We start from the raw sequence: 15,096 nt of genomic DNA, 5'->3' as shown, positions 1-15,096 counted from the left end.
GAGATATTGGAACACCGCTATCATATCTCCCCTAGTCCTTCTTTTCATTAAATTAGACATATTAACAGATTAACAGAGTTGGAAGGGACCATATAGGTCATCTAGTCCAATCCCCTGCTCATGCAGGAGACCCTACACCATTTCTGACAAATGGCAGTCCAATTTTTTCTTGAAAGTCTCAAGTGATGAAGCTCCCACAACTTCCAAAGGCAACTTCTGTTCCATTGGTTGATTATTCTGACTGTCAGAAAGTTTCTCCTCATTGCTAGGTTGAATCTCTTTTTGGTCAGTTTCCATCCATTATTCCTTGTCTGGCCTTCGGGTGCTTTGGAAAATAGCTTGACCCCCTTCCTCCTCTCTGTGGCAGCCCCTCAAATATTGGAAGACTGCTATCATGTCTCCCCTGGTCCTTCTCTTCACTAGACTAGCTGTGCCCAGTTCCTGTAACCATTCTTCATATGGAGGCTAACTCCAGTCCCCTAATCATCCTGGTTGCTCTTCTCTTCACTTTTTATAGAGTCCCAACCTCTTTTTTTATAGTGTGATGACCAAAACTGGATGCAGTACTCTAGGTGTGGTCTTACTAGGACTTTATAGAGTGTTATTATTTTCTCACTTGATCTTGATTGTATCCCTCTATTAATGCATTGGCTTTTTTGGCTGCCGCTGGTTGTCCACTAAGCAGCTGGTTGTCCACTAAGACTCCAAGATCCTTCTCACAGTCACTGCTATTAAGCTATATCCAATTTCTGCAACTGCTCTTTGTATGTTTCATCCTCCAGTCCCCTAATTATCTTTGTTGCTCTTCTCTGCACTCTTTCTAGAGTTTCTACATCTTTTTTTTTATATCAGGGAGATCAAAACTGGATGCAATATTCCAGGCATGGCCTTACCAAGGTCTTATGAAGTGGTACTAATACTTTATAATGTTACATTATAAACATTTCTCAGGATTGCCTTGCTTTAAAACCCAAAGTCAGACGCAACCCATGAATTGGTCTCAAGGGATGTCTCTGACTGCAAAGTTGATTTGTGGTACCCTAGCATTTTTCTACCAGGTGTATGTGAAAACTGTTTCATAAGGCTAAAATAGCATGAATACTGCTTTCTTTTTTTTAAAAAGGAAGAAACTTCTCCCCCCCCCAAAAAAAGTGAGGGGGGGCATGTATGAGAATTCTCAATCGTCCACATCAGGGGTAGTCAACCTTTTTATACCTACCGCCCACTTTTGTATCTCTGTTAGTAGTAAAATTTTCTAACTGCCCACCGGTTCCACAGAAATGCGCCGTGTATCGTTATCTGCGTATGCCTCTCGCGCATCATGGATTGGGTTGGGGGGGGCGGCTACTAGCTCTGCTTGTCTGTTACAGATGGGTGGTGTGGGGGGAGATGCGCGAGCTATTCTGGGACGAGGCTTTTTTGTTTGCGGTCGCACTATAGCGCCATTTAGTTTCACTTATGTAACGTGAACTAAACTTATGCGCGGGTGATACAAATAGTATATTTTCAGAAAGTTAAATTGTCACGGGGAATTTTATGAAAACCTAATGAAAATGTTTTTAAATAATGCTATGAATTCTTTTTAAAAAGTCAATTAAATTAAAAAAAAAGGAAAGTGCTTCAGTATCAGACAAAACCCCTACCGCCCACCATGAAAGCTGGAACACCCACCAATGGGCGGTAGGGACCAGGTTGATTACCACTGGTCCACATCATGGTTTGTCCAAAGGTGCTTTTCCAAAAGACAAATGGATTTTTTTTTGCTTTTCTTTTCCTTTAAAAACATTTCACTTCTCATCCAAGAAGCTTCTTTAGTTCCCGACTGAAGGTCGAATCCTTCCATTCCCCACCATTCAGCCAGAACGGAAGAAGCATCTTAGATGAGAAGCGAAATGTTTTCAAAGGAAGAGAAAAACAGCAACAAAAACCAAGGAAGTCCAATTACCTTTTGGAAAAAGCACCTTTGGGACAAAAATAAGGGGGGGGGGAAATAGCCAGTTTGGCTCAGGTGTAGATCTCCCACACCGTGGTATCACCCTATCTTGCTATGGTCCTCAGGCCCTCCATAACTGTTGGCCATCAAAGCATTGCCCATCCTTTTTACCTTAAAATTCAAATATTTTCTTTTGGTTCACCGGGATGAACAACCTCAGCTTCTGAATCCAGTTCAGAAATAACACCCCACCACCACCACTCTGTGAGATCAGCCATTTCTCAGTGCTCTGTTTGGCTTCCAGACAGGTATGGGACTTTATCCTTCTAATTAGGGCTTTAGAATAGGGGTGTCAAACTCACGCCTTGTGTTTAGATCTGGCCGGCAGGGCCGCTGCCAGTTTTGGAAGGCAATTTTCTTTTTGCTTCTTAACTGCCACATATTTTAGCTGGAGAAGTTGGGAGGGAGTTTTTGCTGGAGCGGTAGAAAGTTAGCTGTAACAACATTCCGTATTCAAGGACTTTTGTCTGAGTCTGATGGAGACTGCCTGAAGACTGTATCCAATTGAGTGTGAAAAGTTGATTGGACAATGTGATGAACTTGTGAGTGTGGGGCAGGGCTGTGAAGTGTCAACTGGGTGTGGAAAACCCGGAAGCTTTCAGTTTCGGGTTTTCCCAGCTATGCCAACATGACATCTCTAATAAATTGGAACTTTGAGGAACCTCAAGCCTCAGAGCTTTATTTTGCTGGGGGTGTTCCTTGGAAACAGCAAAGGACTCTACCAGCGAAAACAGGCTCCCGGTCTCTGTTTTTGGCTGGGACGGCCTCCTGCAACCCTCTGCCAGCAAAAACAGAGCTCAGGAAGGTGGTCCACCCGAGCTCTGTTTTCACTGGCAGGGGGTTGCAGGAGGTTGTCCTAGCCAAAAACGGAGATCGCTGTTTTAGCTGGCAGAGCGCTAAGGCCACCATAGGCACCCCTGACATGAGTGACGTCAAGCTGGCTACGCCCACTCCGGCCCCCCTGAGGTCAAACACGACCCAGATGCGGCCCTCAATGAAATCAAGTTTGACACCCCTGCTTTAGAACAAAAAAAAAATATATAACGTTCCACCTTCTCCTCTTATCACCCGAGGGGTGGGGGGGGAGAGAGAAATCAGAAGATCTGAACTCTGCTTCTCCATGACACAATCCTCTCTACTTTGCACCAGCCCTTTGTCCGATAAGTGTCACCCTCTCCACGACTGTAAAGCTATAAAGTGTGGGTGCTGCTCATCCAAAGATTATCCAACCCTGCCTTGAATAACTCAAGCTCTATAGACCCTACCTTTGAAGTAGTTGACTGCAAAGCCAGCCTTGTTGATGGACCCATCGGAAACAAACCTCATCCATAGCTTGTTGGAGGTGCTCTTAATATCGTCGGGCCTGTCATAACCACAATACCTTCCAATCACAGGGTCTGACTCTGAACTGCCATCTCGAATCTCCAGATAGTCGTAAGCACAATTGTCATGGCGTTCGATCTGTGGAGATATTGGGGGGAGGGAAAAGGGAGGAGATGGACATGGACATCTCGCCAGACTGCTGAGTTTTCTTTTTGAAAATGTCTATCAGCCCTTGGTGGCCCCTTAATCTATATTAGATGGACAAAACAGAAAGGGAAAAGGCAGCTGACCTAAACCTTTCTGCACATGTGCAGAGGATAAAAAACGACAGCCGGGCCGGTGGGCGGAGCCTCACACCGCGATTACTACCGGTTCTCCGAACCACCAGCCAAGATTGCTACTGGATTAGGCGATCCGGTCTGAACCGGGAGCATTTCATCCCTGCTTCAGAGGGCTGTTTGGAAAGTGAAACAGTATTTGCTGTGTGAGCGAGAAGGAGACAGGAAGGAGCCTGGCCGTGGCTTAGCTCAAGTGTTCTGTATTAAAGCTGCTTCCTGCTGTGAAAGTAAAACTGAAAGTGAAACTCCTCTCCTCTGCTTGTGTTGTGCATTTGGAACAGATTTTTTTTGAGGTGGGTAGCATCAGTAGAACTCCATAGCATCAGAGCGTGTTAATAATAATATAGGAAATACTAATGCTCTGATGGTCATTTTGAAAAATCCTTTCTTAGTAATAATAATAGTAACAGAGTTGGAAGGGACTTTGGAGGTCTTCTAGTCCAACCCCCTGCCCAGGTAGGAAGCTCTACACCATTTCAGACAAATGGTTATCCAACATTTTCTTAAAAATTTCCAGTGTTGGAGCATTCACAACTTCTGGAGGCAAGTTGTTCCACTGATTAATTGTTCTAACTGTCAGGAAATTTCTCCTTAGTTCTAAGTTGCTTCTCTCCTTGATTAGTTTCCACCCATTCTATCATAGCGAGCACCTAGAAACCAAGAGGAAGATACATGGCAAATTTAAAGTTTGTAGGCTTTACGGTACTGGAGATTTTGTGATTACAGCGTGAGTGCTTTTCGCTTTTCGCTTTTATATATATAGATTTCATTTCAGTTTATGAATGGTTATGAAATGTCATCTCAAAAATCTGGAGCTCAAAAACGCAAGGAAAAACAGAAACGTGATGAGATTAATAAAAAAGGGGTGACAAACGCTTTTTCAATTTGGCGTTAAATACTGCCAGCCATTATGGAGCTTCAGTTCCCCTCTGGGATGCTGGAGCAGGAGGCACAGGAGGGCACTCTTTGTGTGGGCAGAGGTACCCTGGACACCGATGCCCACCAAAAAAAACAGAGGAGTCCTGGCTGGGAGGGGGAGAAGCTGAGACTGCAATAAGGGGCGGAGCAGCAAGGGGGGTGGAGCCATTCAGGAGAGCAGAAGCCCCGCCTCCTCCTTGCTGGATTTCCGCTTCCCTCTGCGTGTCCTGCTTCGCTTATCAATATGTAGCTGAGCTTAGTCTTGTTCCAGCACTTAATAATCCTCTCCGCAGCCCTGCCTCTCTTTATGAATGAGATAAAACTCTCATTTTTTATTTTATTTTTTGATATTATGGTGTGGTAGTCTTAGCGCACATGCTAAAACGCTGATACCTCAAAGGACAGGAACGTAAGACCGACGTGGTAGCCTTCCGAAACTGTAATCTTCCATGTACACAATTTATTGGGTCGGTAGTCATCTGGGTAGTTGGGAGACTGGATGTGCCCATTGTCTTTCTTCATGTCTCCTCCACAGATGGCTGGAAGAAAAATATTTATTGCGTTGATAGCTTTATCAGCGAGAGTTGAAGACATATTAGACCAAGGGTGGGTGGGTGGGTGTCTTTCCTTATTTCATCCCCACAAAATTGACTCCTATAGACAGGTTGGGCTAAAAGAAACTGACTGAAGAACCAAAGAAACCAAGGTCATCTAGGGCAGGGGTCTCCAACCTTGGCAACTTTAAGACGTATGGACTTCAACTCTGGGAGTTGAAGTCCACACGTCTTAAAGTTGCCAAGGTTGGAGACCCTACTCCTGATAGTTATGATTAAAACATGGCTGGGAGGTAGCCATGTTGGAGACCCCTGTTCCTGATAGTTATGATTAAAACATGGTTGGGAGGTGGAGGTGAACAGAAGTGACTTCATTCCAAGAGCTAGGTTTGGCCTAGTTGCTTTCAGTTGCCATTTCTGTCATCTAAGATCTAGTGCTTGGCATCTTTCAAATGTGTGGACTTCAACTCTTTAGTCACATAGACCATATGAGCAACCATCGAACCATGAGTTGACTTTGTATATAATATACAAATGGATGAAGACTATTGCTTAACATTGTGTAAGCCGCCCTGAGTCTTCGGAGAAGGGCTGGATATAAATGCAAATAAATAAAAAAAAGAGAAATATGTCCATGACTTCTCTGTAGCCCTACAGAAAATACTTGCCATTAGCTATCCCAAGAGATGCCCACTTAACAACTGCCTCGTTTAGCAACAGAAATGTTCGGCTCAGTTGTGGTCGTACGTCAAGGAACTACCTGTATTTATTTCAATCTATGACCACCTGACACCTAAATATGTTATTCTTTGATCTTTGTTTCTGTTTCCTGTGCCCCAAATAACTTTGCTTGGCCTAAAAGGGAAAATATTCTAATTTAGCTTTAGTTTACTTTATTGTCATTGCACCTCACACAATGAAATTAAATGCTGTCTTCAGTGTATATTATAACTATAAAAATAAAACAAAAACACATATCCCTGATATTCTATACAATTGAATTGAAAACCCGATATTGCATTCATATTGCACTATACAGCAGAATTCAATATAGTTACTGCTCTGGGATAGAAGCTGTTTTTTTGCCTATTTGTCCTTGTTTTTATTATCCTGTACCGTCTGCCAGATGGTAATAGTTTAAAAAAAAAAGGTGCCCAGGATGAGATGGATCTTTAAAAATGTTTTTTTTAAAAATTTGAATTTATATCCCGCCCTTCTCCGAAGACTCAGGGCAGCTTACACAGTGTTAAGCAATAGTCTTCATCCATTTGTATATTATATACAAGGTCAATTTATTGCCCCCCCCAACAATCTGGGTCCTCATTTTACCTACCTTATAAAGGATGGAAGGCTGAGTCAACCTTGGGCCTGGTGGGACTTGAACTTGCAGTAATTGCAAGCAGCTGCTGTTAATAACAGACAGACTTAGTCTGCTAAGCCACCAGAGGCTTCAGAAGTTTTGAACTTTCTTAAAGCAGTGGGAGCTATAAAGCGCTCCCAAAGAGTGGAGAGGGCAACCAATGATCCTCTGGCAGTGGTAGTAAAAAAATGCTTTTAAAAGATTAAAAAAAAAGGCTCCGACAATCACAGCTGAGGCTTTTTTTTAACCTTTTAAAAGTATTTTTTACAACCTATTCCTACCATTCGGGCAGGAAAAGTGAGCGAGCTGGAAAGAAGTGGCAAGCGGGCAAGCGGGCGACCGGGCGATTGGGTGGGCATGGGTGGAGGGGCCAGGGATTTTTGCTACTGGTTCTCCGAACCACCCCACCACCATCACTACCTGATCGGGCTGTCCCTCTGGGCAATGATGTTGACCCTCTGGAGTGCTATCCTATCTGCCACTGTGCAACGGGCAAGCTGTCGTGTCCCAGTCCTCCTCTGACGGCCAGGTCGAGGAAGTCCGTATCAAGCGTGGCTGCAAAGCCTCTGCAGCTTTGCCAAAGTTCTATCAGAGTTCTCAGGGCAGGCAGGAGACCAGGATGTGACTTCAGCAATCCAAGTTAGACTTTGCCTGACTCAAAGAATGCCAGAAAGCAGATCCTTTATATAGGCCATGGAGTGTGGCTCCATGACTCAGCACTTATCCAGGCCTGCCCCTCCCTTCCTTTTGCTGACGTCGCCTCTCCACTCTCCGGAAGCGTGGGTCCCTCCAGCCTCCAGCTGTCGGCAATTCTAGCTCGTGACTGGCTTCACACTCCCCAGGCTCACATGCTGTGGAGGAGGGGCCCAGCTGCTCCGTTTGTCCGGGCATGGTGCCAGGACTGGGGGCTGGAGGCATGTCAGGCCATTCGTCTTGCTCGGACTGTCCGGGCATGGTGCCAGGACTGGGGGCTGGAGGCATGCCAGGACATTCTTCTGTACTATCAGTGTCTGGCAGGAGATGAGAAGGGCCCGGCTGCGGAGAGGGGGGCGAGCGAGGCACAACACAAGCCATACACAGGTGCAGTAAGTTAAAATACTCTCCAAGGTGCAGCAGTAGACAATACCTTCATAAACTGCAAAGAATCCTTTGCCCACCCAGTTGCTGCTGCTGCGGAATTCGATCCAAAGGCGGCTGTCGGTGGAGAGAATCGAATCCGGGAGTTTATTTCCACAGAATCTACCTAGAGAAAAAAAAACACACACACACACACACATCACTGATGTGGGTTTATTATGATGATTTATTATTTATTTCACGGCAAAGCATTGACTGAAGAACGGCACGTATTTTTGGTTCTGATCAGCTAACTTCTTCCTGTCAGCCCTCACTATAGTTCCTATCTTTTAGACGCCATCTCTGTGGTAGAGGGGGGCCGCATGTCAGCCCCAGCCCTGTGACGGTACTTGGGGCCACCATTCATGTGGGGATTGCCATTCCACTGCTGCACACTTTCGCCGACGGCCCTTACCGTGTGCCTGCTCTCCTGGGCCGTCAGCCCGAGGCATGCTTCTCACTTCGACATCAGGGTCATGCACTCAAATGAGTTTATCAACCTTATCACTTTAAGGAAAGACAGAGCAGCCGGAACAACTGAAGTGGCTTGTGATGGATTATCCAATGGTATCCAATTATCCAATGGTAATTGGATAATTGAGTGATTGCGCTGGGGTGGAGCTGTATGATGATTAAAAGGTGATGGGGATGCGGCAAGACTGGCTTTTGCGCAATGTTGGAAGTACGTAAAGATGCCTTCTGAGGATTTAATAATCAAAAACATTTCTGACTGCGCTGAAATGGATAGACGATCTTTGGAACTGAAAGGAATGACGGATGTGGAATATTATGTATCATGGGAGGAATGGTGCAAGTGGTTTGAAAACAGAACGAAACAGACTCAGGCACAGTAAAAATTTGATGAAGTAAAATGTATAGAGTATAAGAACTTCGTAGTGAAATGTAGTGCAAATGGCCACAGTTCTGCACGAAGATTTTCTTTTTGCATTTTTGTAGTTTTGTTTTGTTGTAGTTACGTTTTTGTCTTTTTGTTTGTTTTAAAATTAATAAAATAGGGTTTAAAAAAAATAAAAGGTGATGGAGAGCAGGGCATTCGCTCCAACAAAGATTCTTTTCTCTAACAATTTAAGGTGGTCAGTTAGTACCGATATCAGGATAAAAAGACTTGGCTACTGCTTTTGCGTACTGAGGTTTATTTTTCCAGTCTTTACCGAACCTGACAGTTCCTCCCCCGATACAGTTTCCTGTAAGCGGAATCTTGGAAGCAGGATGATCTCCTCAAAATGCAAAGGATATTTGCAAACCTGTTTGAATATTAATAGCTCGGGTTGGTAGTTAGGTTTCCGGTTTGAGCTCCAAGCTTGGCCATTTGGTTGCAAAACGTTTCGTCACCTTTCGAGGAGACGTCGTCAGTGCGTTTCAATTCAAAGCGGACTGACGACGTCTCCTCGAATGGTGACGGAACGTTTGCAACCAAATGGCCAGCCTCAGAGCTCAAACTAACAGCCTAAATATTTGCAAACTTTACATGGTTTAATTTGTAAAAAAAGAAAAAAAAGAAAAAGTTATACCTCCAGAATATCAGCAAAAAAGCAAAGGTGCTTTTTTTCAAGAGACAACTGGACTTCCTTGTTTTTCTTTGAAGACGTTGAAGAAGCCTCTTGGATGAGAAGCAAAACGTCTTCAAAGAAAAACAAAAAAGTCCAGTTGCCGCTTGAAAAAAGCACCTTTGAGACAACCGTGACCTGGATGATGGAGAATCTCCATGGAATATGCTTCCAGAATGATCTTGACGTTATCCATAAGGACTTGGACAAATTCAATAATAAAGACAGGCAAAAAGGAATTGTCTTGATGAAGCATCGTGAAAAGATGGTTTGGTTGTCAAAACTATACCAATTGATAATGCAAGTATGCTACAGTTTAGAACAGGTCTCCAACCTTTTCGGCTTGGCGTAGAGGAGGAGGTGGCAGTGGCAATGGTGGTGGAGAGGGCATGGTTTCGTGCAGGCGTGAGCCACTTTCACAAATGCAGCTTTGTGCATGCATGTGTGTGCTCGCCCACTTCTTGGCCCAGTTCTGAATAGGCTGCGGCTGAGTACTGGGTCGTGGATGGGAAGTTGGGACCCTCAGTTTAGAACAACAGTTAAGGCTCAGCAAAAAACAACAAAAACAACAACTCAAGTTAAAGGGTTAAATGCTAGATTAAATGCAGTTTTCAAATCAAGAGGGAATTGCATTTGAATGAGGCACTGGATGCTTCCTAGCTCAGGTATATGAGTCATTCAATCTTATCTTATCTAGGTTATCTCAGTCCAATGACTGTAAAAGAAGCCAACTTAACTGTCAAAAGTGAAAATAATGAGCATTTAGGGAATGGCTGCAGTACAAAGAAGTATAAACATCTCAGAGTAGAATTACCTATGTTCCTTCCTTCCTTCCTTCCTTCCTTCCTTCCTTCCTTCCTTCCTTCCTCCCTCCCTTCTTCCGTTCTTGTCTTTTATTTATTTATTTATTATTTTTAAATAGTCTTTATTCAACCTGTTTTTAGTTTTAAAAGCACATTTCCATTTTTACAGCTTTCAACTATTGGTAACCATTCAAATTTCATAATTCCAATCTGTGGCCCATTATTTTATACATTATGTACACCTTTAAATATATAATATCTATATATTAATTTTAAACGGGGTTTTGTACTTTTAACTATCGTTTTAAATTTGGCCTAATGGAATAAGTTTTTTAAATGTCGTTTTAACATGTATTTATTTTATATTTTATGTTTTATAAGGCTGTAAACCGCCCTGAGTCCTTCAGGAGATAGGGCGGTATAGAAATTTGAATAATAAATAAATAAATATAATATAATATTATATATATATATATATATATATATATATATATATATATATATATATATAAAACATAACATAACATAACATAACATAATAACATAACATAACGAGTTGGAAGGGACCTTGGAGGCCTTCTAGTCCAACCCCCTGCCCAGGCAGGAAACCCTACACCATCTCAGTCAGATATATATGTAGGTCTTCGGTTATTCGGGTATTTACATATTCCTTTTACCCTTTAATAAGTTATATCATATTCATAAATATATACAATTTTCAATTTAATGTACTTTCTATATCAGGGGTCTCCAACCTTGGCAACTTGAAGACTTGTGGACTCCAACTCCCAGAATTCCTCAGCCAACAGCTGGCTGAGGAAATTGGGAGTTGAAGTCCACAAGTCTTCAAGTTGCCAAGGTTGGAAACTCCTGTTCTATATCATCCTTATGCATTAATTTTACATCTCGTTTCAAGCCATTGATACCACATATTCCAACTTTTGTCATACTTTGATTCCTCTCTATCTTTTAATTCCATAGTTAATTTATCCATTTCTGCGCAATCGAGGACATTTTTTATTATCATTGTGTTTGATGGCATGTTTTCCTGTTTCCAGTTCTGGGCAAATGTAATTCTTACTGCTGTTGTGAATATGAAGTATAATATATTGAGTCCTTTTACTTATATTTCCTTTTATAATACCCAATGAGAACAACTCTGGTTTCATTAGCAACAAGGGACTTTCTATCATTTGCGGTGGACCTGCCCAAAAGCCCAAAATATTGGATGAAAATTTAAAAATGGTTAGAAGAAATTACAGGGGAAAAAAAAAACTATTGTCTTTTAATGACCCCCTAATCCCTCGCTGGGTGGAGTCGGGCCAACTGAATGGAGCTGAGTGTTTACTGGCCAGATGCCCTTCCTGTCGCCAATGCGGAGTTTATCTTCAGCAGATATATTCTCATTGTGCCCAGAGAGAGAAATATCTGCCACTACCAAGGATCGAACTCACAGCCTCCTGACTAAGGCGAGAGCTCCACCTCTAGGCCACTGCACCACATTTACCTACCTTTAGTACTATGGTATATTTCAACAAATGAAGAAATACCTCAAATCCCTACTGCTCCCCAAAATTTTTGTAAGCCATGAAATATACAAAACACACACAAAAAATCGCAACTGAGTTCTGCAAAGGGGAAGGAAGTCACTTAATGAGCCTGGGAGATGTTTTGATTGTTACAGTAAATATGTTCCTCAGTGAGATCTGGCCACATGCATGACCACCAATACGTTCTCGCGGATTACCTCGTAGTGGAGCTTTCCTCCAGAATCCGTCTCTCACCTCCACATAGTCGTACCAACAAAGCCGGCTGCGGTATAGATCCAGGGATGTAAAGTTGAGAATGATCTGGAAAGCAAGCAGAGGTCACACCACCCTGAGCAGGAAGCAGGCCCTAAATAGCACTTTGGCATACACTACATATTTTCTATTTCTTTCACGAGTTACCATTTTGAGGAACATAAGCCACCTTTTGTCAAGCGTCAGAGAATCATGAAATCCAGATAGTTAAAATGGATATAAAGATTGATCGCAAGCTTAAACTGTCTGCAAGAATCTGAACTACTAACAGTCAAAGCAATTTGGCGGCAGATAAGGAATTCCAGGGGTGTGTGTGGACTTAAGATTTCTTGTGGATGCGAAGGGATTCGTGACTGATGACGCATTTGACCCCTCCCTCGGGCTCAGCCTTTTTCATCTCTTACACCTTGAATAGTCTGCTTTCCAAGTCCTAAATAGCATTCCTCTTCTATGCCCAATGTAGTAAATACAAGCAATCCTGGACTTAAAACCATAATGGAGCCTGCCCATCACAGACATACTGTATTTTTTGAGCTATAAGATGCGCCTTTTCCCCCCCCAAAAAAGAGGGTGACAATCTGGGTGCGTCTTATACTCCGAATGTAGCCCCACCCAGCTTCTCAAACGGAGGTTTCAGAGGAAAGAAGCTTCAGAAAAGAAGCCCCCATACAGAGCTTCAGAAAAGAAGCCTCCAAATAGAGCTTCAGAAAAGAAGCCTCCAAACACAGCTTCAGAAAAGAAGCCTCCAAATAGAGCTTCAGAAAAGAAGCCTCCAAATAGAGCTTCAGAAAAGAAGCCCCAAACAGAGCTTCAGAAAAGAAGCCTCCAAATAGAGCTTCAGAAAAGAAGCCTCCAAATAGAGCTTCAGAAAAGAAGCCCCCAAACAGAGCTTCAGAAAAGAAGCCTCCAAACAGAGCTTCAGAAAAGAAGCCTCCAAATAGAGCTTCAGAAAAGAAGCCCCAAACAGAGCTTCAGAAAGGTACAGGTAAAGGTTCCCCTCGCACATACGTGCTAGTTGTTGCCGTCTCTAGGGGGCGGTGCTCATCTCCGTTTCAAAGCCGAAGAGCCAGTGCTGTCCGAAGATGTCTCCGTGGTCATGTGGCCGGCATGACTCAACGCCAAAAGCGCACGGAAAAAGAAGCCCCCAAACAGAGCTTCAGAAAAGAAGCCTCCAAACAGAGCTTCAGAAAAGAAGCTCCCAAACAGGATTTCAGAGGTTTTTTTTCTGAAGTTCTATTTTGGAGGCTTTCAGAGGCAGAAAAATCTTTTTTCTGAAACAGATTTTCAGAGGCAGAAAAAAAAAAAGCAAAAAAAAAAAAAAAAAGCAAGGCACAGAGCTCACAACCAAGGAACCTGTTGCTAAAATTTCTCTCTGGGAACAGCTGATTGGGGGCATTCCGGGAGGCCGATCCACCTGCCAATCAGCCTTTTTCTTATTTTCCTCTCCAAAAACTAAGGTGCATCTTATACTCTGGTGCGTCTTATACTCCGAAAAATACAGGTAAGTCATGATGATACATTTAACAACTGTGTTACTAACTTAACAACTGCAGTGATTCACTTAAAAACTGTGGCCAGAAAGATCATGAAGTGGGGCAAAACTCTCGCTTAGCAACAGAGATTTTGGGCTCAATTCTGGTCGTACGTCAAGGACTACCCATAAGTTCTTTCGTTACATGTGGAAAACAAGTTGGCTGGAGACATTCCGACATTACTCCGTAATCTAAAAAATGGTCCCAAATCGCTAGGCTTGATTCAGAATTTGCCTGACGTGAAGACTTGGATGCTTTTCCAGAAAGAATATTTTTTCCCAAGCCAGAGAAAACAGAGACAATCCCGCTGAATTACATTACAGCATCGCGTGAGATAGTAAATATGGCAGAAGAACCTAAGGAGAGAAAATGTTAAGTTAGAATAGAATAGAATAGAATAGAATTTTTATTGGCCAAGTGTGATTGGACACACAAGGAATTTGTCTTGGTGCATAGGCTCTCAGTGTACATAAAAGAAAAGATACGTTCATCAAGGTACAACATTTACAACACAATTGATGGTCAATATATCAATATAAATCATCAGGATTGCCAGCAACAAGTTATAGTCATACAGTCATAAATGGAAAGAGATTGGTGATGGGAACTATGAGAAGATTAATAGTAGTGCAGATTCAATAAATAGTTTGACAGTGTTGATGGAATTATTTGTTTAGCAGAGTGATGGCGTTCAGGAAGAAACTGTCCTTGTGTCTAGTTGTTCTGGTGTGCAGTGTTCTATAGCGTCGTTTTGAGGGTAGGAGTTGAAACAGTTTATGTCCAGGATGCGAGGGGTCTGTAAATATTTTCACGGCCCTCTTTTTGATTCGTGCAGTATACAGGTCCTCAATGGAAGACTGGTTAGTAGCCATTGTTTTTTCTGCAGTTCTAATTATCCTCTGAAGTCTGTGTTTTTCTTGTTGGGTTGCAGAACCGAACCAGACAGTTATAGAGGTGCAAATGACAGACTCAATAATTCCTCTGTAGAACTGAATCAGCAGCTCCTTGGGCAGTTTGAGCTTACTGAGTTGGCGCAGAAAGAACATTCTTTGTTACTGTCTGCTATCTTCACCAAGTACCGACACAATGCAATAGGGCAGTGATGGCTAAGCTTTTTGTTGTAGTGTGCCGAAAGCAAGCACAACCCCGACCTGTAATACAATGTGTGAGCGACCCCCCTGCATGCCCGGCCTCCCTGCAGATGCGTGCATGACCCCTATACTCCCCTGCCCCCCAGCATGCACACGCTCCCCCCGCACTGCCCCCCGCCCCGTTTTGGGCCTAGTAGGCCTCCCTGCAGCCTCCTGGGAGCAAAAATGGACCACAAAAATGCCCCCCTGCACCCTATTTTGGGCTTAGTAGGCCTCCCTGCACTTATAACCCATAATGCGGTGTGGGCCGCGGTGTGGCTCAGGCTGTAAGAAGCCTGTTATTAAAACACAGCTGCTTGCAATTACTGCAAGTTCGAGTCCCACCAGGCCCAAGGTTGACTCAGCCTTCCATCCTTTATAAGGTAGATAAAATGAGGACCCAGATTGTTGGGGGGGCAATAAGTTGACTTTGTATATAAATATACAAATTGGATGAGACTATTGCCTTACACAATGTAAGCCGCCCTGAGTCTTCGGAGAAGGGCGGGATATAAATGTAAATAAAAAAAAATGCAATGCGTGCACGACAAACCCCGCACATCCTGCGCATGCGCACGAATCTCCCGCATGCGCCCCGCCCCCGCAAATGTGCAGCAGAGACCCGAAAATCAGCTGGCCGGCGGGAAGTGCGCATATGC

The 15,096-nt window shown here is 43.3% G+C and overlaps 1 protein-coding gene across 2 annotated transcripts in view; it reads right to left on the bottom strand.

Moving 5' to 3' along the window:
• Positions 1–15,096, bottom strand: part of BMP1 (bone morphogenetic protein 1) — a 191,155-nt gene that overhangs the window by 29,236 nt on the left and 146,823 nt on the right. For both annotated transcript variants that reach the window (XM_058194382.1, XM_058194381.1), the window contains exons 9-12: positions 11,721–11,823; positions 7,613–7,729; positions 4,966–5,111; positions 3,259–3,454 (exon numbers count right to left, since the gene is read on the bottom strand). In XM_058194382.1, coding sequence (XP_058050365.1) covers positions 3,259–3,454; positions 4,966–5,111; positions 7,613–7,729; positions 11,721–11,823 — 562 coding nt within the window. The remainder of the gene's footprint in view (positions 1–3,258; positions 3,455–4,965; positions 5,112–7,612; positions 7,730–11,720; positions 11,824–15,096) is intronic.

Source organism: Ahaetulla prasina, chromosome 9, assembly GCF_028640845.1.
Source record: "Ahaetulla prasina isolate Xishuangbanna chromosome 9, ASM2864084v1, whole genome shotgun sequence".
Taxonomy (NCBI): domain Eukaryota; kingdom Metazoa; phylum Chordata; class Lepidosauria; order Squamata; family Colubridae; genus Ahaetulla; species Ahaetulla prasina.
The sequence above is the reverse complement of the archived record's forward strand: the minus strand, read 5'-3'. Positions and strand labels throughout refer to the sequence as shown.